Raw genomic sequence first — 23,615 nt, 5'->3', positions numbered from 1 at the left:
TTACACATGTTCATTCCATGTGCCTGCACACAGTCCGACGCCGTGCCTGTCAGTGCAGCGGAATAGAGCAGCAGAGAGGGGTGCATCAGCAGGTAGAGAGAAGTCGAGGCGTAGCTCAGTATGTCATTGGCCTAAATGGAAAGGAAGCGAAATAGATTTGAACTGACTGATATTTTGCCTAAAGCAAATTACTGATAGTCTAGCCTTCTGAAATGTGAAACAGCCCAGCTTCTAAACAGAAAGCTACATTACAAAAGTGAGGCACACTGACTGATGCAATTATTTGTCTTTCTCGGTCTTTAAACCTGTTAGGCTACTGCCACACATGGAGAATTCTCGGCCTACAGTAAACGCAGACAAAGGATCTGCCCCTACATTCGTAAAAGCTCCTTGATGTGCCCGCCTGTACCTGGAGCCATTGCATCGGCCTGGGCACTTGTAGCGGATTTCAGCTCAAAACTGCATACTCAAGCAGGGAGAGGACCAAGTTAGTGGCTGCTGCCACATAGAATAAGAAACAGTTAAAAAAAATCTATTTATTATTTTTTTTTTTACAAAAATATGGTTCAAAAGAAGAAACATGTACATAATTTCCAAGACAATAAATATCAAGCTTTAAAGACCAACTATTAAATTGCTACCCCTCGTTTTACTGGCAGACACATCCAGCTAACAAAGATTCAGCTTTTAAAGGGGTGGTTCACGGTCAAATATATTTTTAGTATGATGCAAACAGTGATATTCTGAGACAATTAGTAATTGGTTTGCACCTTTTGTTTGTTGTGGTTTTTGGATTATTTAGCCTTTGTTCAGCAGCTCTCCTGTTTGTAATTTTAAGAGCTATCTTGTTGTTATGTTCCAATTTCCCCTAGTAACCAGGCAGTGGTTCAAATAATAGACTGGTATGAATAGAAGAGAACCTAAATAGAAACTTAGGTAATGAAGAAAGTGTAGAAATAGTTTTTGGGCTGCCAGGGTCAGTGACCCCCATTTGACCATTGGAAAGAGCCAGAAAAAGATGGCAAATAATTTAAAAACTATCAAAAAATAAAATCGAGACAAACTGAAAAGTTGCCAAGAATAGGCCATTCTATAACATACTGTTATGTTAAAGCTGAACAACCCTTCTAAGTCAGTCTTGTAAAACAGATTTCAATAAGTTTTTCCACCAATCCCATGGGGGTCTACACTTTTAATATGGTCATGTATTTTGTGGAAAAAAGGCATCTTCTCGTTCTTTCAGATGTTGAACCTGCCAATTCTGGGAGGTGCTTGCGTCAAAGCCTATTGCAGCTGTAATATAATGAGGATAAATAAACACATTTGTATCTGTAGTGCAAAGATCCGCTCTGCCATACTGTTCTTTCTGCAAACACTGCTTGACAAACATGCTTTCAGATCCCAGCAGCTCTTTTGGAGTGTGGTGGAAATACTTCAATTTTTGTTGATCCGTAGCGCCTAAGAACCTGCCTTTTAGCGTGATTTTCTTCATGGCTATGTTAGCTTTTAGTTTCAATGCAAAAATACTTTTTAAAATACGAAGCCCGAGTGCTGCCTGCAGCTATCTTGTTTCTGGCATGTCGGGGTGCAGATTACTTGCTGACATTAAAAAAAAAAATCTGTACATTGTTTCCCTTTAAAATCCTGTAAATCTTATTATGCAAATCTTCCTATTCATATCTGAATGTTTGTTAGCATAAAAAAATAAAAAGTTAGAACACTGTTTACTTGTGTAGCATAAATAAAAAGCTGTATTAAAACCTTATTAAGAAAAAAAACCTACTAACGCCAACTATGAATTTGCTGGATGTCCAGAAAGTCTCTGCGCCATGCTTTCCATAAAAAGTCAGATTGTGGTTTTGTTGCCGGTGCAATCAGTGCCTGTCCTTCTGGACTGACAGCTACAGGAAAATGGCAGCAGTGGGCCTTGTATAAGAATGAATAATGCAGGGTGCACAAGATGTGAGAAAGCCTAATCCTTGCAGGTATATATTGCCATATGTGGGGATCAGCTGTTAGTTTGCTGGTTATAGTAAAGCATTGAATAGGAAGGACAGCCCTGCTCCAACGGAGAGTCCCAAAGCCAAAAAGAAGGTCATGATAGCACCTGTTGTTTCACTCTCATGTGCTAGAACTTTCCTGTGAAAAGAGAATACAGATATCATGAGACACTGTGGCACATAACTAACAGTTATGTTATGTTTCTATGACTGGTTTAGGGCAGGGCATGGAGCATATTTTTCTTTGGTCCCCGGTGTCAGAGGATCTTTTCAGGCAAAAAATTTCATTGGTCTAATTGTGTAATTATTTTGTTAGAAATGTGCATTAAAGATGCCCAATCAAAACTGTTGGCTCCCAGGATCCATGAAACCAATAGCTACAACAGGCCATGTATTAAAAATAAACTATTCTCCATTTATCTTTTCTAATTGAGGCATCCCAACTCTCCAACAATTGCCTCTGCCTTTTAATAGCTAGCTTCTTCCCTGTCCATAAATATATGTAATATTGTCAGACTATCATGTAATCAAACTTCACAATTAAAAAATGAGCACCTACTTTGATGGCGCTGGGAGCAATATCAAAGGGATTAGTTAGCAACATGTTGCCTCTGAGCTACCTGTTGGGTATCACTTCCCAGGAAAAAACTGGGACAACCATAGTCTACCCCCTATCCCTCCAGTCAGTCTTCTCAAGGAAAGATTATGGCTATGGCTCGAGCTCTCAGCTGACATTTAGAATACACTTACTATGACACACGGTGGCACATATCTGTACCCATGTTATAAAAGGAGGTGACCAAATGCTGGACCACAAAGAGGGCCTGACACAAAAGTCTGAAAACCACTGGTCTGGTTTATAATCTTGCCATATATGCCATGTCACTTACTTGGGAGCCAGGCACATCGAAAGAGACACAAAATATCCATTGGTAAAGGAGAAGAGGATCATGAAGATGATAAACCAGGCGTCATTACCGAAGACTATAGGGAGGTAGCTTTTATCAGATATATTGCATAACATGAAAGCAGGTATGAAGACAAAGCGGCAGCTGACTATTAGAGGCAGGAATTTGCAGTCGGGACCAGGCTATGGAAACAAATTGTCATAATAAGAAAAATGCAACAAAAACAAATGCACTTACATCAGCTGAACATGTAAATGTACTCGCCACTTCAGCTAACGGTGTGTGTAGAGACAGTGGGAAGTAATATGGCCATTTAACCTTCAGTACAATATATGCAGTCTAATCTGTATGTATGCAGCCTAATGGCTGAACAGTGAGATCTATCTATGTGTCCTCAACCTTACTACTAAATTAATTTTATGACTGCAAAGTAAATGGATAATATTTAAATTTATCTTAATAGAACAAACAGTATTATAGGCTAATAAACATAAATATGCAGGTAATAATCATTGTGCCTGATTCACTGGGCATTAAAGGAAATTCAAGCTTTAAGGTTTTGTGTACTTGTAATAAAATAATTGGATTGCATAGGATGTTGAAAACAGTACATACCCACAGTGTATAAGATGTAAGACTACGTCCAGCCCAGTCCATGACGTTAAATATTAAAAAGCAGCATACAGGATTAAAGAATTTACCTAGAAAACAAATGGAAAACTTGAGATGGCAGCAGCCAGAGATACAATATAAGAATGCAGGATGACTGAATAAGGGCTACGATCCCCAACATTCTCCTCTTGTATTGTACTTAGAGCAAGGGCATAATAACAAAAACATTTTCAAACCTAAAAGCATAGGCAATATACATCTCTAACACAAACCCACAAGGGTTAAGTCTAAGGGCCTGGTAACACAGGACCGTTTGGTCCATTTCTCTTAGCCGTTGTTTTTTTTTAGGCTGAGAGTGGCTCCCTTACACAGTTCCGAGTGTCTGCGCTAAAAGTACACATTGATGGTAAAGTGGCCATTTAAGAGAGAAGGAGGATAACATGAAACAGATCAGACTGGCAGAGGAGAAGAAATTAAACAAAGCCAGAAACGTACCCCATTTTTCATCAGTGGTGCCACTTTTCACTGCTGCTGTGATTGCAGGAAACACTGACAGGGTAACTCCAAATGTCAGAACTATTGTGAGAGCCATTACCCAGATCTGCAGGATAAAAAAAAAAAAAGAAAAAGTCATTTACCACACTGCATTCATTTAATGATGAAAAGGCAAGAAATCTAGTAATTGTAGATATTTACTGGCTTTGCCGTTACATTTTTATTTCCCCAGTGCAAATATTAGAAGTTACATTTATATTTAATTTCCATTTCACTTATTTCTCTAGCCTGCAGTTTTAGCCTTACTTGGGCTGCCACTATTTATTAGCTGGCCACAAACTTGCCTCCTGCCTCTCAGATATCTTGTGTTTATAATTACATTTTAAGAATGTATCATAAATCACACTCTTCCCACTAGGGATTACTCCCTCCACAGACAGATATACAGGGGATCATTTATCAGGAAACCTGTTATGCAGAAAGTTCTGAAATATGGGAAGACTTCATTTTAAGCAAATAATTCTAATTTGAAAAAAATGATTCCCTTTTCTCTGTAATAATAAAACAGTACCTTGTACTTTATCCCAACTAAGATAATATAATTAAGCCTTACTTGAGGCAAAACAATGCTATTGGGTTTAATTAATGTTTAAATCATTTTTTAGTAGACTTAAGTAATGGTGATCCAAATTACAGAAAGACCCCTGGGTTCCCCAGGTCCCAGGCATTCTGGATAACAGGTCCCATACCACAGCTTAGCTGTGTTGGAATACCAAATGGTGGTCTGTTAATTTCACAAAGCAAAACAGGTTGAGATATTTTGGTGGCACAGTTGACAACTGTTTTGTATGCCCAGCAAATTATCACATCACTTATCAAATGTATAATTCATTATTGCCACTCTTTTCACAGGGAGATCTCATGCCCTCCCATTAAAGTAGGTTGTGAGTTTTTCTTTTTACGCTGGCACAGGACAACCATGATATATCCATATCAAAGGTTATGGGAGACAGCGTTTTGAATGAATCAGTTAACACTAATGATCAAAACAAAGACTTAATAGCAGTGGGAAATGTCCTAACAATGATCAGCTTGGGTGGGGCAGCTTGTAGCACTTCCCAATGCAATCAATAGGAAGATGCCTGTAGTGATTTTCTACCTTTTCATCAACAACCAACCTGTTTAGTGGGGACTAGCTTACTAACAAAGACACTAAATTTCACCAATACACTTACCCACAGCAATCAACCAGCAATTGGTTTTGAACAGCCTACTACAACTTAGTTAATGAAAGCCACAACATGATTTGTGTGATTTAGAACCTCAGTAAACCATTGTCTATAATTTTTATCTACTTGTGAAATGGAAAATGATTTGGCAGGAGAACATAATTAGTCCAATTTGAGTTTCTCCCACTCCTCTTGTGAGAGGAAATGTATATGGACAGACTCTGAATATTCCTAGACTTAATGAAGATTTCAAAAGGTGGGAGGTTTGTGCTATATTTGCATACCTTTGCACATAAATATAAAGGAAAGTGCCCTCCATTTACAGCAATAAATAGAAGCTGCAAAGTTAATTGTCATTGTAAGAAAGAGATTGCAAAGGTAGAATGGGGGTTGGGACAAGTTACTGAGCTGGTATTCTATTGCTTGCTCAAAAAAAATCTCTCACATAAAAATACACAGACACACTTATAACAATGCCCGTACCTTGCGTAACACAGCACAGATAGATACTTTCTGTGCAGCTTCACCTGTAAGCACTTCAGCCTCCTTTATTTTGTGCACTGCCTGTTTCTGTTCACCATTCTCTGGATTTCCATCTGTGAAAGAAGAGGTGAATATATTATGTATTATAGAAATGAGGGTCAGTCTCCACTTGCATATATAACACTGCTAGTTTTAAATAAGATCAATGTCTCACCTTGCTGTAGGAGTTCAGCTTTTGTGTCCAGTTCATAATTCTTTGCACTATTGCTGGCTGATTTAGAGAAATAGAATTTGGCAAACTCCTGCACAGAAAACCAAAAAATATCAAGTGAAACAATTAAAAGTTATAGAGGGGCAGATATTTCTGTTCCAGGCATAAAAGAACTACCTTATTCACAGTGTGAAAAATCACATAACTATTTAACAAGTCATGCACTCCCACTGTATGGATGCCTGGAGGTCATACATTCCTCATGGGGGCACTTCATTCCACTAGACTTTTAAACCTACATTCCTAACCAAATCACCCACAGTACTTCAGAATAATATTTTCCAATAAAAAACTTAAAAGAATGAAAGGAAGGTTGCCTAATGGTGTGTAGGACTATACATTTACTTATTTACTTCTCTGTTTATGGGACTATAATCAGTCTAAATAAAAAAAGCTTTGAAGTGACCATGACTTATATACCAAAAGAAAGTCAGAAGCAACATTCTATTCTAAAAAGCAGGAAACCTGCAATGGGTTTTATTACCCAGTGAGCAAATTCCCATGAATTTCTGTAATAAAACCAGTGAACTCTATGTATATATAAATACTTTTCTAAGCTAGGTAAGGGCTTTGTAACAAAATTAATTATAAATATAAAGAGCTGGCTGCACTTCAATTCTTGCACAGTCCATAAATCTTGAACACCACACACCCATAAAATTACTGCTACAAGATTATGTTTCATATTATGTTGTGTGCTAAGGACACATTAGGCCAGTGCATAACTTATTTACTGTTTAACTGAAGGTATCTAACAAAAAGCATTCCTTATATGAATAGGTAGCGGCAGCTCCAACTGAACATTCCTTCTAAGAAAACATTGTCATTAAAAAAGTTTTAAAGAACCCCATAATATACTTCAGCGTGTGACAACAGTGCCCTGATTTTTACACCTGAAAGCAAGTAATACTGAATGTGAACATCTGCATTCTAACAGAGAAAAAGCTCCTGTGCACAAAAGGAGTGACCTGTACCATATACTATAATTAGAGGCAGTTGCCAGAAGTTTACGGCATTTCAGCATGCTCTGAGGTGAATGCAGCTAACAAATTGCTGAATGTCCCATTTTCCTAAAAGCAGCTTCAGTGACCAGACTAGGTTTCATGTCAGTCCTTCACAAACAGAAGCCACCAGCATAGCTGCACAGACACAGGCTGTTGGTGGTGAGCAAGCCCCATGTGACATTAGCCCAATAATGTAATTTTTAATTTACTCATTGGCAATGTTTATGGCTTCACATATACAATATTCTAAATCTATTTTGTTAGGTGCATTTGCCATTAGTTTGCCACATGACATAGCTTGAGTTACCAGCTCTACTGCTTCCCAATGTAGAATACAGATCAATACTAAAAGCATTTTTTCTGCGTTCAGTGTTTATCTCATCCCCATGGTACAGACCTACTGTGAAACATGAGAGCCGCTTAGTCATGGTTTGTGTGGTGAACCTTATATTTTCCAACTACACAGCAAACATGCTTGAAATATGATCCTGACTGCTGTAAGCACAACGCCTGATAGAATTATTAAAGACTTGCTAAGCCCTCAGTATTTTTCTGCAGAACAGTGCTAAGTACAAGAGAGCACCTATACTGACAAATGGTATCTTTTCATATAGTTGATATAGATAAATCGAACCAGTAATACCAGTAGAACCTTTAGGAAATAAAGTTCTTAACGTTTCCATTAGACAAATAAATAGGTAAAATAAAAGTTTAGTAGACCTTAAGGGCTGAATGTATATTTAGTTCCGGTTACCAGATTCCGCTTGAAGCTTTGCCTTTAGCTGCCATTGTCTCTAGGGCTGACTGGCCACAAGTTCATTTTAAAACACCCATTTCCCTCAGCACTTAAAGCTTTAAATACCTCCTGTCCTGCACTGACAAGACAAGCTGGGCAGGAGGGATTATGAAACACATTTACAAGTGGCCAACACATGTCAATTTGCATGCATAAACACATTACTTACCAGACGAGGCAGCATCAGGTAGCACATGATTGAAATGAAAGTTCCAACACAAGGTGTGACGAAATATCCCAAGGCCGTGGTTCGATGGTCTGCCCCACCTGAAAGGATGAACAAAGATAAGTGTAAAAGGTATGTTTACAGGGTAACCCTTTTGAAATAAAAAATAACAAAAGTGGTATAAAGGTGATACCTTTATTGGCTAACTAAGATAACCATAGCAAGCTTTCAGAACATTTTAGTTCCTTTTGTAAAAGGTATAAAAGCAGGAAAGAGTAAAACTAAGGAAGCAGAACATGCTCTTAAAAATCCAGCTAAAGCTATCTTGCTAGGGGCCTGGAGAAACAATATCCCATGTCATCATGGTACTTAGCAGTAATAATACTTGGATCTTCAGCTTTCATGGTAGTGATGCTGGGCCCTGGGATTCAGTAAGACTATTTATATCCAGCCATATTGATGACCAGGAGACACAAAACCACAGTGGACAAAAAGCAAAATATACAGTATTTTTTTTGTGTAACCCATTTATGAGCCAGAAACAGAAATGCCCAGTCACCTTACAACATAACAAAGGAATTTTCATCATGAAAAAAAGCAGTAGGTTGATTGTTTATGACAATTTATTTAAATTCTGGTCCTTATGACCAGTTATTCTGGGGATATCTATAGTGGTATGAATTTCATTGCCCAGTCCTCTAATTGCTTATACTCACGGGTGTTTTGCCCTGCATTCGCCTACACCCTAAGAAGAATTCTAGGAAGATGGGTTTATTTGAGCTTCTATCACCACTGTATTGCTAGAAACAGGACTTCATCTCCAGGACTTTGGGATCCTGGGTAAGACCAGGGTTTTCAAAAAAGTTTCTAAATGCTTTCATAACAGAGCTATTCTGGTGAAGCAGTCTTACTTAATACATCTGGCCACATTTAAAGGCAAGAAGTTAGCACTTGAACTTTCCAGAGATCCTCAAGGGGCTCATTGGAGGGTAATTTTAAGCATTTCAAAATCATATATTTGGAGTGAGTAAAAAAGTTGGTAGGTAAAATTCATGAAACCTTCTCATGAGCCCCTGGATCTTAATTTCCTTTGCTCTCTAATATCACAAGCCTGATTGAAAGATTCCTTTTAGCCTGAAATGCACCACTCAAGTCAAACCAATGAAAGTGACACTACTATGACACTAAATTATTTGTCTATATCAGCTTTCAAACACAGGCAAAGTAAATTGGTGAATTGTGCTCTAATGAAGAAAGGCATAATATTATGTTCATACAAGCATTTGGGTTTGATGGAGAGGTCTGAAAATTTACTTACTGGACATGGACAACAGCATTGCCAAAGCAGCAAAAGTTCCAGCCATCCCCTGTCCACTGAGGAAAAGACTGCTGTAGGTCTGAGGAAGGAGAGTCAGTAGGCCAAAGAGACTGCCTTGCAAAATAGCGCAGAAAGCTGTGGTGGGGCAATAAGGAGAAAGATCAATATACACAACAGCAGAAGGTGGGACAAAAATAAAGTAGCAGCATAAACAGAATTTATTTTATTCTCATAAATCCAATCATGCACCTGCTGCTTATGGATTTTAACACAGATAGGATTTTGGCATGCCACCAATAAAACTATAAATGGCAAACACATTGTTTCCACCCACGTTAAATAGACCTTATAACGTGTAATTTTGACTTTTTTTGTTTTTTTTTAAAATACAAGGTACACATAGAAAGCAAACAGAGAGAAAGAAGAGCTGTTACCATTGATAAACCAGATTGTAGCCATTGTGACATCGAAGAAGGTCTGTGGGGACATCTCCACTTTAACCAGGACAGCAGTAACAGTGAAAAGAAAGAGAATAGCTACCATGCTGCCAGCGATTCTCACTTTCTCTGGAACGCTAAAACAAAGAAGTGACACACAGGCAGGTTAGTAAGTACTACTATCTTGCACATCTTTTACACAGCCTGCATTTGAACAGCATTTTACATTTCTTATGTGCAAAAACTTTTTTTCTACATGCACACAGTTTTTATATTTCTTATTGCATTAGACATGCTTTTTATGCCTTCGACTTAATAGGCATGTTAAGTGTGAATTGGCCACAGTCTGCATTATACACCTGTACCTGCAGGCAAATAAAATTTAATGTTACACAGGCACTGCCATGTAGTGAAATGCAATTAAAAACATGTTTAGCGTTTTCAGGTAATGTAATAACCAGTCTAAAGTTTGCTACTTGTCTAGCAACCATATAGCAGATCGATTTTACTGGTCAGCTGTTTGGTTACCAGATGTGGGCATACTTTAGATCATTTATTATGTAACTCTTGGCCTTCTGTCCCCTAAAATGGCGCTGCAACAGGTAACATTGATGATACCAGTAAAGGTGCCCATACACATTACAATTCTTTACACAACCATTGATCATTTTCTACTAACGTTAAGAGCTGAATCGTCACATATGCAAGAAGAAACAAAAGAATTGTACCTGTATCTGACAATTCAGTATTAACATTTTGCCAATGTTCAGGGCCTTCAAAAGGGCCGATAAATATTTTCCATTCTGTCCAATTGGCAAGCCTTTTGCCAATATCAGTTGCCTCGTCTCCAACCATACACGCACAAAATATTGCACAAAACCTTGTTTAGTAAGATACTATAGGTGCGTGTATGACCACCTTAGGCAGCATGTCCGTTTTCAAATTGTGCAGATCCATCTATTTGGTCTGCTGTCTGACTGTCGAGATTACTGTGCAACAGCAAAGGCCTGTGCAATTTTAGTCAAAAACATGTTCAGAACGGAGTCATTCGCCAGCTACGTAGCACCAAAAGCCCAGACTCACTATTGTTGCATTAGCTAACGTAACTATGGAGAACACATGAATTAAAATACATGCGACATAAGATAAATTATATTTTAAGGACAACAAAAACATAGTTGCTAATAGACTTCAGCCTAGCCACAATAAATTCTTGCATTTCAGTCCATGTCTAGATGTAACAGATTTTTTTTATAACATTCACATATATGGATGGACAGATAGGCAGATATGTAGCAAAATAACTATGCTTAACGATTTATTGAACTGAAAAATAAATCCTAAAGCTTTTCTTATTTAAAGAATTATTGACTAATGACGTGTCTCTATTGTGGATTATTTACAATATATTCATGGTAAGAGAAGGCAAAATATTTATGCTGTGAAAGGATGGCAGAAAATAGAAAGCTATAATTAACAGCCTTGAGTAAATATGTAAGCAAAGCATCTTACCATTGGTAAAGAAAGGAATTGAGGAGTGTGCACAGCAGCAATGGAAGCTGTGCCAGTAGGGTCATCCAGTTATTAAATTGAAATTCATCTGCATGTATTGCCCTCTCAGAGATGTTTGAGGTATTTAAATAGTTCAGGTCTGTGGCTCGATCCAAGGCCTGCTGCGTTACTAGTCGAGACTGGAAATACTGTGATGCACACAAAAATGAAAACAACCAGAAGGATGTTCAGAATGAAGATAATTAACAACTCAGAAACAGTATGACAGCAATATCTGTCAAACATAAACGTCATACTACAGTTTAACCCATGTTTTAGGTGCTATGAAGTGCATATGTTACCTGCCATTAATCAGGTAATGAGGGGAAGGGATTGATTCCCATTTATGTCAAAGGTAAGTGATCCACAGCATGTAAAGTGTTTGATGCATTTTTCTATTGAGTGCCCACTGCTCCACATTTATTTCTTGGGGAGGGCTGTTCTGGTGCTTTAGGAAGCTTTACACACGCATGAAAGCTCTTCTAAATAGGGTCATCTAGGCCATTTGGGCTGACTTGACTTTTACTGGCAGTGACATGCACTCGGAAGGACAGTGGACAGTGCTCAGTATGGAAAACACTATTTCTGACTGCTCTGAGAAGCAGCCATGAGGTCTGGGTCTAGTGGAAGCACAGGTCCCCCTCCCTTGCCAGCCACCAGCATTAATGTGGCTAGTTTAAATATACACAATAGGAGGTCAAATTTCACTACAAGTAGAGTGAATAACTCATGGGCATCTGACTTCATAAACACGTTTTCCAGAAGAATCTCTGGGAATAATTTACATTTGATCGATTTATTTTTGATACTGGTTCCACTGGATATTTTGACTCCATAAAAGAACATGAATATATCAAACTCACAGGAATGGCTGTTATGAAGAAATTCCAGGGCAGCAGAGTGCCAAGGCCAAGGATGAAGACTATAACAGCGACCAAGCGGTATCTGGAACACAAAATCACAATAGTTATGCAAAACAGGTAAGGGGTACAATTCTTATTCATGGCAGCAAAACAGGAACTTCCAGCTACAAGACTGAAAGCCTGCCAGCAAGCAGCAGTAGAATACTAGAATCTGTAAGCTTGCATTGAAAATATAAACAATAGGCAACAGCAATGATACCATAACAAAACCTACTGCTTAAGTCATAAATTATATAGATCAATAATCATGACAGACACTGGCAGGAGCACCACACAGATTGCCAGGAAAGCATTCTTGGATGGTAACCAGCACTGCAGACAGACAGACTGTTTCTCAATGTTTTAGTGGTGAGTTAAGGCATTCAAGGGCAATGAGCACTGGGGTTTCCTCAGAAACTACTAGGTTATGCAAACAATTAGACAATGGGCAAATTTCATTGCTATTAGCGAAAAATTTTAAACCTTTACAATCAATTTTCTGACTGATGTCGGATAAAAAAAATTGCTAGATGTGTGATTGTTCGGTGCCCACTAACTTTATGATAATTTGACAGATTTGTCGTATCACACTGAAACTGGTCTTTAGGGAGAGATTGTAACGTATATGGCCACCTTTACTGCCTGGGGCAAATTTGCCCAGTACTGACTTCCATTGAAATCCCTGACAAGCGTTCAAGCCAGCACCTGTCAGGTGATCGTTATGATCAATCAGCTATCTATTGTCTTGAAGGCTTTGGCACAATCACGTGTCAGGGAAATGTTCCTTTTTCATTTTATAAAAAGTGACTCTTGTTAATAACACACAACTGCCCAAATATAAAATGGATTCTTTTTTCTTTAAATAGGAAGGTTAAAGCACGATTATCTACCTTTATGTACTATGACTGACTACTGTGTCTGAACCCCCCACCCAAGTGTAACGAAGGTGAGTGTAAAAACCACCAGTACTTAGTCTGCATCTACATTTTTATTTAAATAGCACTACTTAAATAAGAAATAAAGGAATTATGCTAAAAGCCTATTTCTTTAATTGCAGAATTGCATACGTAAGAACACAGATGTCAACCAGTAGTAGTATAAAAAAGGACCCCTGAGTCTATCAATTTATTAGATAAATACATGTGAGTTGCTAGTGTATCTGGCCCATTAACACATTACCAGAGAACTGGTCCAATGCCCCTAGTGCCTATCTACGTAAAAAAGAAAAGATTTCTTATGGGAGGATAAATAGGCTGTCTCTCCCTCTGCATGATGACAAACAGAAAAGATCCCGGCGTGCCCCAAACACTGCCCAGACAGAAAGGGAAATGTGAGCCTGTCAGATCTAAAATCAGAAATCAGAGAAGAAACAGATGTACAGCAATTCATTCAGCAACAAATGAATTACTTCCCCATCCCCCAAACAAACAAACACAACAGGTTCTGCCTATTGCTGACAGGGCCACGCGTCCTGTAGGAAACAGGAGACTGAGAACCCAGAATGACCGGAAGGGAGAAGGGGAAAGAGGCAATAACACATTGTAATAGGAGATCACAGGGGACAGCTTGATGTGGTCTTTCACTTACTTGTCCTGCACTTCATCTTTCAGAGACATCCTGCTATGTTCCTTCTGGCGACCTTCCTTCTCTTGTAAAAGACTGCGGAGACTGTCAGGAGATGAGGAAAGACTGTCACGTGGATACTTGCAAAAGCCTCTCACGTAGAGTAATGTGTCTAACCTATCTGAGCTCCTCCCCATCTCTTTAATCCCTTTTCCAAACTGTATTCACTCTTCCCTTCTATTTCTCACTGCACCTCCCTTGCCAACCTCTATTCAGCTGCTCACAAATTGCTCTGATTCCAGTGATCACCCTTACCTCTGCACACTTCTCACTTTTAAAAGCCTGCTGGCCACATTCCCTCCTCAAATTCTCACTATAGTCCTCACATCTTTTCTCTCACCTCTCTCCATGACCTCCCCCCCTACCAGCCACTCCCCACCCCCACTTCCACTCCCCCTATGTGGCCTTCTGTCCCTGACACTCACTCACTTTCAAAGTGTCAGTTTGTAGTGAGTGCTGGGGATGGACATATAAAATTCAATCATCACCCATTTGATCATATAAATGCACACATATAAAACAAATATACATTTTATATAAACATATAAAATACTATATATTAAATTTAGTAGAACAGCAAATACTGCTCTTTTGTAATAGATTAGAAAGGAGATTCATGGTAACATCAGAAGATACAGGTATAGGATCTGTTATCCAGAAACCCATTCTCCGGAAAGCTCCAAATTAGGGAAGGCCATCTCCCATAGGCTCCATACCTTGTACTTAAACAGAACCATAACATTGTACATATATCATATCATTATGAATGAGTTCCTTATTTGGGGGGAAAAGGGTAATATTTAAATGATTTTTTTTACTATACATATTATGGGGATCCAAATTACGGTTAGATCCCTTACCTAGAAAAATGCAGGTCCTGAGCATGCTGCACAACAGGTCCCATAACTGCAGTTTATAGTACTCCAGGTAGACTTATAACATCCTTATGAATGTTAACAGGGTGCATTACACTTTATAATATACAAGTCAATGTTGTGTAACGGTTGAACTCAGTTAACACCAGCCAAAGCTCAATACTATACAAACATGCCACTGTTTTACACTGATTCTCTTACTCAAAAGGTAACTAAAGGTAATTTTAGTACCACCTAAACATGAATAATAAGGCATTTTTCAGAAGCATATATTTTTCAGAACGTATTAGTAAGTGTCGTTATACCTCCTAGGCCCCCCAGGCTGACACAAGCTCTGCTTCCACTATAGCTATGCCCCTGCTTCTAATTTTGTCATCACAAGCAGCTGCCATTGGATCACATAGAATATTGTGCTCCAAGGTTAAAGTCTTTCAGCACCAGTCCTTTTAGACAAGAGGCCCCAATGGGTCCCAGCATGGGCAGAAAGATTCCAGCCCAGCATTCACATCAGTCATACTATTACAAACTTTTAGCATTCTTTAGTGGTATGTGCCAAAAGACTACATTTCCCATGATGCTCTATTAAGTTTTACTGTCACTGCCTTATTCATCACTGAAAAATCTGCACTTAATTCTTGTATAGATACATGCAACAAACTACATATCCATGATGCACTGTTGTATCATAGAAAACAAATATTAAGTTTAGAATCAAGTGTTTATGCCTACACTTGCACAGGCTTTGAAAGTATTCTCCAAAGAATGTGCATTCATGTGTAAATAAATATGCTGTATTCTATACAAGTATCATCATGTCTAGTTATATATTTACATGTAGAAAATAAAAATGAAAAGCATCAATAAACTCATCATTATTTTGTACTGCAAAACACTCATGTAATTAGATCTGTCAGGTTGGTGTTCATTAAGATCAAATTAATTGGATTATCAGCAGCAGATATAGAGTAATACATACCGGTAAACAAATCATGGAGGATTGACAGAGAGGCAATATGTATAAAGGATAGGATTAATTGGATCTTTTTGTGTAGATTGCTTTATCTGCTTTTTTTAATCCATTGAATGCATTAATTAGCATACAATGAGAATACAAAGAATGTGTTGTGCTCTGGGGATATAAATCACTGTCTGCAAATAGACAGGCTCTAGAGCTGGGGCACACCTGGCATTTCAATTGCCACTACTCAAGTACAGGCAATCAACCTGCCATTGGTGTCTGAAGGGGGTTTTCTTACAGAACCAAAATTATTTTGGAGAATCAGCTTTGTGACCCAAAAACTGCTTTAGGACTAGTTACAGACGCCTCAACACACCTCAGAAATGTTACCGTAATATAGGGCACAGGTATGGAACCTCTTATCCAGAATGATTGGGACCTGGGGTTCATTTAAACATCAAGTAAACCCAATAGGATTGTTTTGCCTTCTATAAAGATTAAAGATATGTTATTTTTGGGTCCTGTCCCATAGGTTACGAATCCCAGTTTATGTAATTTAAGGCCACATGGGAGATTGGGTCACTGGCATGGCCTTGTCTATGGCAGCTTAAGCTGTCAGTCCAGATATCAACAATATTTATTTTGTGTGAATATTAGTATATGTATGGTGACCTGCTAATCTTAGGCAATATCCATGTACTCCAGTACAATGGTAGTTCTTCCAACTAACAATGCATAACATAAAAGGATGGATTACTAAAGGTGGCCATACACGCACCGATATTATCGTACGAAACCTCGTTTCGTACGATAATCGGTGCGTGTATGGCATGTCGGTATCGCAGGAAGCTGCTGATATCGGACGACTCGCCGATCGGACCAGTTTGAAAATTTTGATCGGGCGCCATAGAAGGCGCCTGACCAAAATTCTCCCTTCAGAGCTGAATCGGCAGAAGGAGGTAGAAATCCTATTGTTTCTACCTCCTTACCTGCCGATTCAGCCCTGAATGGTGTGTGGCGGATCTTACGATGTTTCGTGCGACCGATGGTCGTACGAAACATCGTCAGATCGCCACCTTAAGAATACAACTCGAGGATCAACACAATGTTCAAACATAGTTGCTTAAAGAAAATCACTTTTAAATATTTTATGCTTTGTATAAAACCTTAATAAATCAATTCCAAAAAAAAAAAAAGAATACAACTCAAGGTTTCAAGGTTTATTTATGGCCTGTTGGGTACTACAGGATATAAATACCATTAGTCACAATAGGGCTGCTTCTGCCAATAAACATTTCCTCTAAAAATACTAGCGATTTATTAATACTTTTGATTGTTTCGGATTCATGGACTATTCTATTTTATATAAATTACAATCATAGGGCTGGTGTGTGAGCCCAGATAAGCAGCAGCTGTCGGACAAAAAATAACCCCCCCCCCCCCTAAAAAAATGAGTCCAGAGAAACAGCAAACTTGTAACGCAAGTTTAACTTCTCAAAAGTTCCCTCTGCATCTTCCTTGAAACTTTACTCTCTGACCTACCACATCCCTTTAAGTGATTATGTCTTATCTTCTCTCGCACATTTTTACAATGCTCTCCTGTGCTTGCTAGTGATAAAAGAAAAAGTGGAGGCCAAGCAAGATAGACCCTAGCTATCAGAATGGGAACATATGGAAGATGTTTACTTTATTTCATAGAGATTAATATATTCATACTTAAGTTGGCCATACATGTAAAGATCCAGTCTTTTGCTGAGGTTGCCAAACAAGCAGATCTTTTACCACCTTGAGGTTGGCAATATTGAGCTGATCCTTTGCAGTGTAGTACAAGCAGGCCGTAGGGGTAAGGACCACATTAATGAGCTGATGGGTTCTTCTCATTGATGGGATTTTTAAACCTGCCCAATCAACATCTGGCCAATTTTTGGGGAGACCCCTCTGAGGGCCCCATACAGGGGCCAATAAGCTTCTGACATCAGTATCAGTAGCTTTTATCGGCAGGTGTATAGCCACTATAAGGGCCGTGGTAGACAGATTAGTCGCCCGCGACAAATCTCCCTTGTTGTGGGCGACTAATCTCCCCGATATGCCATCCCACTTGCCTGAATGTAAATCGCCAGTGGGATGGCATATGTGGCGCGGCGATTTCCCGAAATCGCAGAAGTTTCCTCTCAAGGCAAGGATTTCGGGGAAATGGTGGCGCCACGTATGCCATCCAACCGGAGATTTACATTCTCGCCTGTGGGATGGCATTTCGGGGAGATTAGTCGCCCACAACAAGGGAGATTTGTCGTGGGCGACTAATCTCCCCGTGTGCCATAGCACTTATAGAGCAGACGTGAGACATTAGTTAAACACTAAGGAGCACATTCATCAATGTTGCGATCGAGTCCGAATACAATTTTTTTAAATTTTTTCTACGTTTTTTTTTTGTTAATTTGCGCAACTTTTTCATATTTTGCGACAATTTGCGCAACAAAATTGTAATTGTCATAACGAGCACAAAAATGTTTCAGATTCATTCAAGCTTCAGTATCGTGACTTCCCTTGGGCCGGGTTGGAGCTGCAGAGTGCCATTGAGCCCTATGGGAGACTTTCCTTGGGCCAGGTTGGAGCTGCAGAGTGCCATTGAGCCCTATGGGAGACTTTCCTTGGGCCAGGTTGGAGCTGCAGAGTGCCATTGAGCCCTATGGGAGGCTTCCAAAATCTTGCACTGAAGGTTCAAAGTCAGAAAGGTTTTCCTGCCGTTTACGATCATTCAGATACAAAAACTTTGGAACTTTCAGATTCTAAGTATGAAATTTTCAAAAGGAAAAGAATTTTCGTGACATTTGCGATCATCAGAAATGATCGGATTTCGTGATTCGGATTTGTACCTTTAGTGAATCGGGCCTTAAATGAATTTCAGATTAGGCTTTAGTTGGCCTTTAAAATGCTTCCCCTACAATTTGCTATCAACATATTTGCCTTTTGACAATGTCTCAATGTTCAAATAACTATATTGCTATTTGTAAACCACAGAGAAGGCCAAGTCAGCAGCACCCACCCTGGATGACACATGCTGAAGCTGGAATCAGCGAGTCAGTGAAGTTTGTACATTTCCTATCTGGCATAAGATTAATATTTCAAGTGTCAGTGAATTCTGAGTCAAAGATGAAATGGTACATCTGTGTTAAAAACAAGCTTGTGTATAGCTATAAATTCACTTTTTATGAGAAGCTGTGTTCAGCATATAATGCAGCACTTTTCACACAGGATTCTAGGTCATTGACACTGGTTCCTACCGCCGGGCAAGAACAACCAACTATTTTTCCCCACACAAACACACACCTGTGACATTTCTAACAAAAGACAGTTTAACGTACTGCTCTGTGTGAGGAAATCAAAGCACGGGAAAGCCACACAGCAAACAAGGGCGGGGGGACCCAACAACAAAGATGAAGAGCCCTGAAATCATTCCCAGAACCCAATTGTATCATCATGCTGCACTTTAAATTGAGATCAATCAAAGTTAGTTAAAAGTTAGTATCACTCGTAAATTAAAAAAAAAAGAAATGAAAAGCAATCGATTGCAAGTAGCTACGCCCCTTATGTAGGTAATGCCCCTTAGAGGGCAGCTCAAACATCTAGTGATGCACCACTACCCTCTCCTGGAAACAGTGCTTTTACATTACCAATCTGATCCCCCATGTTCCTCTATGAGGGGGCTGCCATTTTTGTGCAGCAGGAGGCTGTTAGCATTAGAAGCTATAACTAACAGGCTGAGAAGGGACAGTCAGGTTGGCAAAACAGTCAGGTTTTTGAACTTTAAGTAACAATTACTTACAAAAGCAAGCCTTTCCATGAAAAATAATTAACATGACCTATAGGTAACTTTTTATGCACATTAATATTTTGAAAGGTATTTTTTTTTTTGTGTCAGTATCGCTTTAAAGATGAACCACCCCCTTAGGAATGCTGGATTCACTATACTATTCCTAGTATCACTGGATACTGATATATAGGAATTTTGGCATGACAGGACATAGGCAACATTTATTATGCTCCACAATGCACAAAATCCTTTATACTCCCGAAAACCAAATGCTTCTCAAAACATTTTGCAAAATACCACACTGAACTGAATCACTAGTTTTGCATATTCAAATTTCTTTTCAGCTTTGTACTTTACAGTCACAATTCACAAAGAAGAAGAATCACTGAAGAATCCTGGATTCAGGGGATCCCTATTCAAATAAAAAATGGGTTGACACTAAACTACATGGATGATTGCGTCCTACATAGTAACATAGGTTAAAAAAAGACATGTCCGTCAAGTTCAACCTTTTATGCCTATATATAACCTGCCTAACTGCTAGTTTATCCAGAGGAAGGCAAAAAAAAACCTTTTGAAGCCTCTTTAATTTGCTGCAGAGGGGGAAACCTCCTTTCTGACTAGTCCCTGGATCAACTTGTACTATGAGCTCTCTCCTGTAACCCTGTATTTCTTCACTTGCTAAAAATTAAACAAAAGTAGACCCAATACAGAACCCTAAAGGACCCCATTAAGAACCTTACTCCAAGAAGAGAATGTACCATTAACAACCACTGTCTGTACCCGATCCTGTAGCCAGTTTCCTAACCATGTGCAAACTATTTCACTAAGACCAACAGACCTTAGTTTAGAATGCAGCTGTTTGTGAGGCACTGTATCAAAAAATTCAAATAGATCACATCTATTGCATTCCCACTGTCCAGCTTCTTACTAAATGTATCATAAAAAGCAATCAAATTTGTCTGACATGACTTCATAAAGCCATCATTTTGCCCGAGATCCCTTAACAAACCTTCAAATAACTTGCCGACCATGGATGTCAAACTTACTGGTCTATAATTGCCAGGCTGAGATCGCAATCCCTTTATAAATATAGGAATGACATCAGCTTTTTTTCCAATCCACAGATACTATATCAGATGAAAGCATATATAATCATATCTATCAGACACATCCTTCAGTTTTGTACTTTGAAACATCACACTCCAGTTCCAAGGTATATTGTGTAGATTACTAGATCTAGATCCTCAGCCCATTGTAGTTAACTTGCCATTCTACTAACAGGACAACGTAAAGGAGACACATAAGGGCTCTGGCACACGAGGAGATTTGTCGCCGGCGATTTTTAAAAGAGTGATTTGGCGACAAGATGCCAATGCTAAATCAATGGAAATCGCCAGCGTCAAAACATACGAGGCTACTTCAAATCGCCTGCTGTTTCAAATCGCACACAGACCCTTTTCTGAGCGACTTGAGTAAACATGAGGGGGGGTTAACTGTTGAGTGTACCATGGGTAGCAGATCGCCTGGAGCTCAACTCGCATGAAATCTCTTCGTGGGTATTGTCGTGGCGACTTGTCGCCAAAGCGCCAGGGGAAAAAACGCAGGTGACAAATCTCCTCGTGTGCCAGAGCCCTAAGAGTTGGCAGGCCAGCATACAAACAATAATGACAAGGGAGAATGAGGGAACAGTATATACAGATGGGAACTAAGCAGCAACACAAACACTATGCCAAAGCTCATTTTTCGTTTACAGAAAGTACAAAGAAGCAGGTGAAGAGGGTATATATGAAAATAAGCACAATATGATTAGAGGTATATAATAAATACAAATGTAGAACACACGACAGATTTATGAGGTAAAACAGCCATACCATTCCCTCCCACCTACCTCTGTGTAAGCCCTAAGCCACTCGGTGCAGCATGCCTCTCAGCACATGTATAGTGAAATGTGCTTCTGTCAGTATGTGCCCTTCATTACCCCTCCCACATACTACCACTCCATTACCCATAAACCACAATCCACGCAGGAATACAGGGATGCATGTGATCCAGTGATTTCTGGGATTCGTAGTTCTGCTCAGTTCAGCCAAACCCGAATCGCAGCGCAGCTACCGAGTGCACAGAACTACAAGTTCCAGCAAAAGAAAGGGAAATGGGAAAATCGACTATACGGACACAGACCCACAATACAGAGACTGGACATTGTTGTTACTAATATGAATTCGTTAGTAAGTAGCATATGTATTATTACGTGTTATTAACGTGAAAAGTCCGGTTCGTACAATATTTTATCGTAAACATGCACATCAGGGATGATTGGTAATAACAGTTATCCGCTATACTACGTAATTCAGATACACCGCATTGGCCAGAAATTCCCCAGAAATTCTGAATGGTGGTGGGGGTGGAGATTGGAAACTACATTGTTTCACACGGAGCGACTGGCACGTTTATAAAGCGCTGTCACTGCCGTGCGCCCCCTCTAGTTACTGGGCGTGGCTTTTCCCAGTGCCGTCACTAGATGTGGGCGGGGATGGGGAAATCGCGTGTGTGACCTATAGATAGTCACAGCGGAGTTTCTTGCCGTTTTCCCGCGCTTTGCTGAAACTACTGGGAAAGGAAGGGGATATAAAAACGGCTCATATTAATGAACATATTGACATAGCGCTTCTGCAAAGCCACTGGCACAATGCAGCGCGTTTGACGCGCAAGTGAATGGACAATGAGAAACTGAGTAAGGGTTCATTAGCCGCGTCGCTTCTCCTGTGAGGCTGTATTACATGGGAATGCCTCTGTCTCCGCAGGGAAAAACTTCAGTATTATATTGGCGCTGAGCATGTGTTTAGTTTAAGTAATAAAGTAAAACGATCACAGAGACAACAGGAGCGGGCATTCGCAGGGTGAGAGCTAGACCACTTGCACCCTTTGCTCAATCAACATACTGGCTGTGAGGCTTCAGCGTCATAAAAAAAAAAAAATAGATTGCAAGCGATAAATAAAGCCTGAGGTAAGTAACAAGGGATTGCTGTTACAGACTGTAAGAATGGCAGCAATACATACCCTCCTGAAATGAGCAGTCCTCTCAATTAAGGCAAAACTGAATTTAGCGCCTTAATCAGAAGGCACCGCCCCCAATTTCCCCTCCCTGCCCTTTCTCACAACCTCATGCTTTGTGTAAAGGCAACTTGTGCTTATCAGGGATGCGCTTCCATCACAATGAATCGTATTTATAAAAAGTACCCCTAAAGCCAGCTTGGGTAACTTACTCAGTTGTCCATGTGGCCCCAGTGTAAGGGACACTCTAAAGATTTGGCCTGGCTGCATATAAAGATAATGACAAGGGAGAATGGGGAAACATTATATGGAACTAAGCAGCAACACAAACATGCCATAGCTCATTATTTGTTTATAGAAAGTATGAAAATAAGCACAATATCGTAAGTATTAAGAAATACAAAGGTAGAACACATGACCGATTTATGCTGTAAAACAGCCATACAATTCCCTCCCACCTACCTCTGTGTAAGCCCTAAGCCTCTCTGTGTACCATGCCTCTCAGCACAAGTATAGTGAAATGTGCTTCTGTGAGTATGTGCCCACATTACCCGGCCCTCCCACAGCCCCTGATGTTACCACTCCTTTCATTACTCATAAACCATAATCCATACTGGAACGCATTCATATACGAAGCAGTGATTTCTGGGATTTGTAGTTCTGCTAAGCTCAGCCTAACCTGAACCTGAGCACACACAAATAAGAGACTGAGCGCAGCGAATACAAAAGAAGCCCCTGTGTGGGTAATCTGATCTGCTGGATAAAGCCAATAGGGGTGGAAACAGTTGGGCTGCTGGAGAGGAGGGAAAATCTTGGGGTAGGACTTGGTGTATCAAGGGGACTCAACCCCGTAAGTTCCAGCAGAATTGCGCATTTGGTTTGCACTTAGTGCAAGAAGTTTTTTGAACATTTTGTGCTTTCACAATTTAGGGGCATTTCCTTGCAGGAAAGTTTGTTTACCTAGGAAAATTATTCATTTTTTTTCAAGACAACCTGCCTGAGTTTTGTGTATTTCAGCTTCTATAACAAGATTTACAGCTCTAAATACCAAAAGAAAATTTAAAAAATGCTCTTTTTTTCATGATTAATACATTTATACCAGAATATTTTTTATTT

General features: G+C 39.5%; 1 protein-coding gene across 5 annotated transcripts; it reads right to left on the bottom strand.

Moving 5' to 3' along the window:
- Positions 1-521: 521 nt before the first annotated feature.
- slc29a2 (solute carrier family 29 (equilibrative nucleoside transporter), member 2) lies at positions 522-23,068 on the bottom strand. Of its 5 annotated transcripts, none has more exons than XM_012961058.3 (13): positions 22,962-23,068; positions 13,760-13,840; positions 12,134-12,215; positions 11,232-11,419; positions 9,717-9,856; positions 9,283-9,417; positions 7,968-8,065; positions 5,942-6,029; positions 5,728-5,840; positions 4,016-4,121; positions 3,524-3,609; positions 2,891-3,090; positions 522-2,139 (listed from the first exon to the last, which is right to left on the bottom strand). In XM_012961058.3, the coding sequence occupies exons 1-13, from the start codon at positions 23,045-23,047 to the stop codon at positions 2,028-2,030; spliced, it is 1,515 nt and encodes a 504-aa protein (XP_012816512.1). In that variant the 5' UTR covers positions 23,048-23,068; the 3' UTR covers positions 522-2,027. The 5 variants fall into 5 exon arrangements, with proteins under 5 accessions (XP_012816512.1, XP_012816513.1, XP_031755932.1 ...); XM_012961059.3 differs by lacking the exon at positions 22,962-23,068 and adding an exon at positions 21,334-21,442; XM_031900072.1 differs by lacking the exon at positions 22,962-23,068 and adding an exon at positions 14,656-14,714.
- Between the last annotated feature and the right edge of the window lie 547 nt (positions 23,069-23,615).

The sequence above is a fragment of the Xenopus tropicalis genome, chromosome 4 (assembly GCF_000004195.4).
Source record: "Xenopus tropicalis strain Nigerian chromosome 4, UCB_Xtro_10.0, whole genome shotgun sequence".
Taxonomy (NCBI): domain Eukaryota; kingdom Metazoa; phylum Chordata; class Amphibia; order Anura; family Pipidae; genus Xenopus; species Xenopus tropicalis.
The sequence above is the reverse complement of the archived record's forward strand: the minus strand, read 5'-3'. Positions and strand labels throughout refer to the sequence as shown.

What these genes read in the sequence shown, in the direction of transcription:
- slc29a2 (XM_012961058.3), bottom strand. Translation starts at nt 23,047, where the DNA reads ATGTGGGCACATACTCACAGAAGCACATTTCACTATACTTGTGCTGAG. An exon ending in TCTTCATAACAGCCATTCCT is followed by an intron (nt 11,420 to 12,133) that starts GTGAGTTTGATA and finishes TGTGCATCACAG; the next exon opens with TATTTCCAGTCTCGACTAGT. An exon ending in CACCACTGATGAAAAATGGG is followed by an intron (nt 3,610 to 4,015) that starts GTACGTTTCTGG and finishes TTTGTTTTCTAG; the next exon opens with GTAAATTCTTTAATCCTGTA.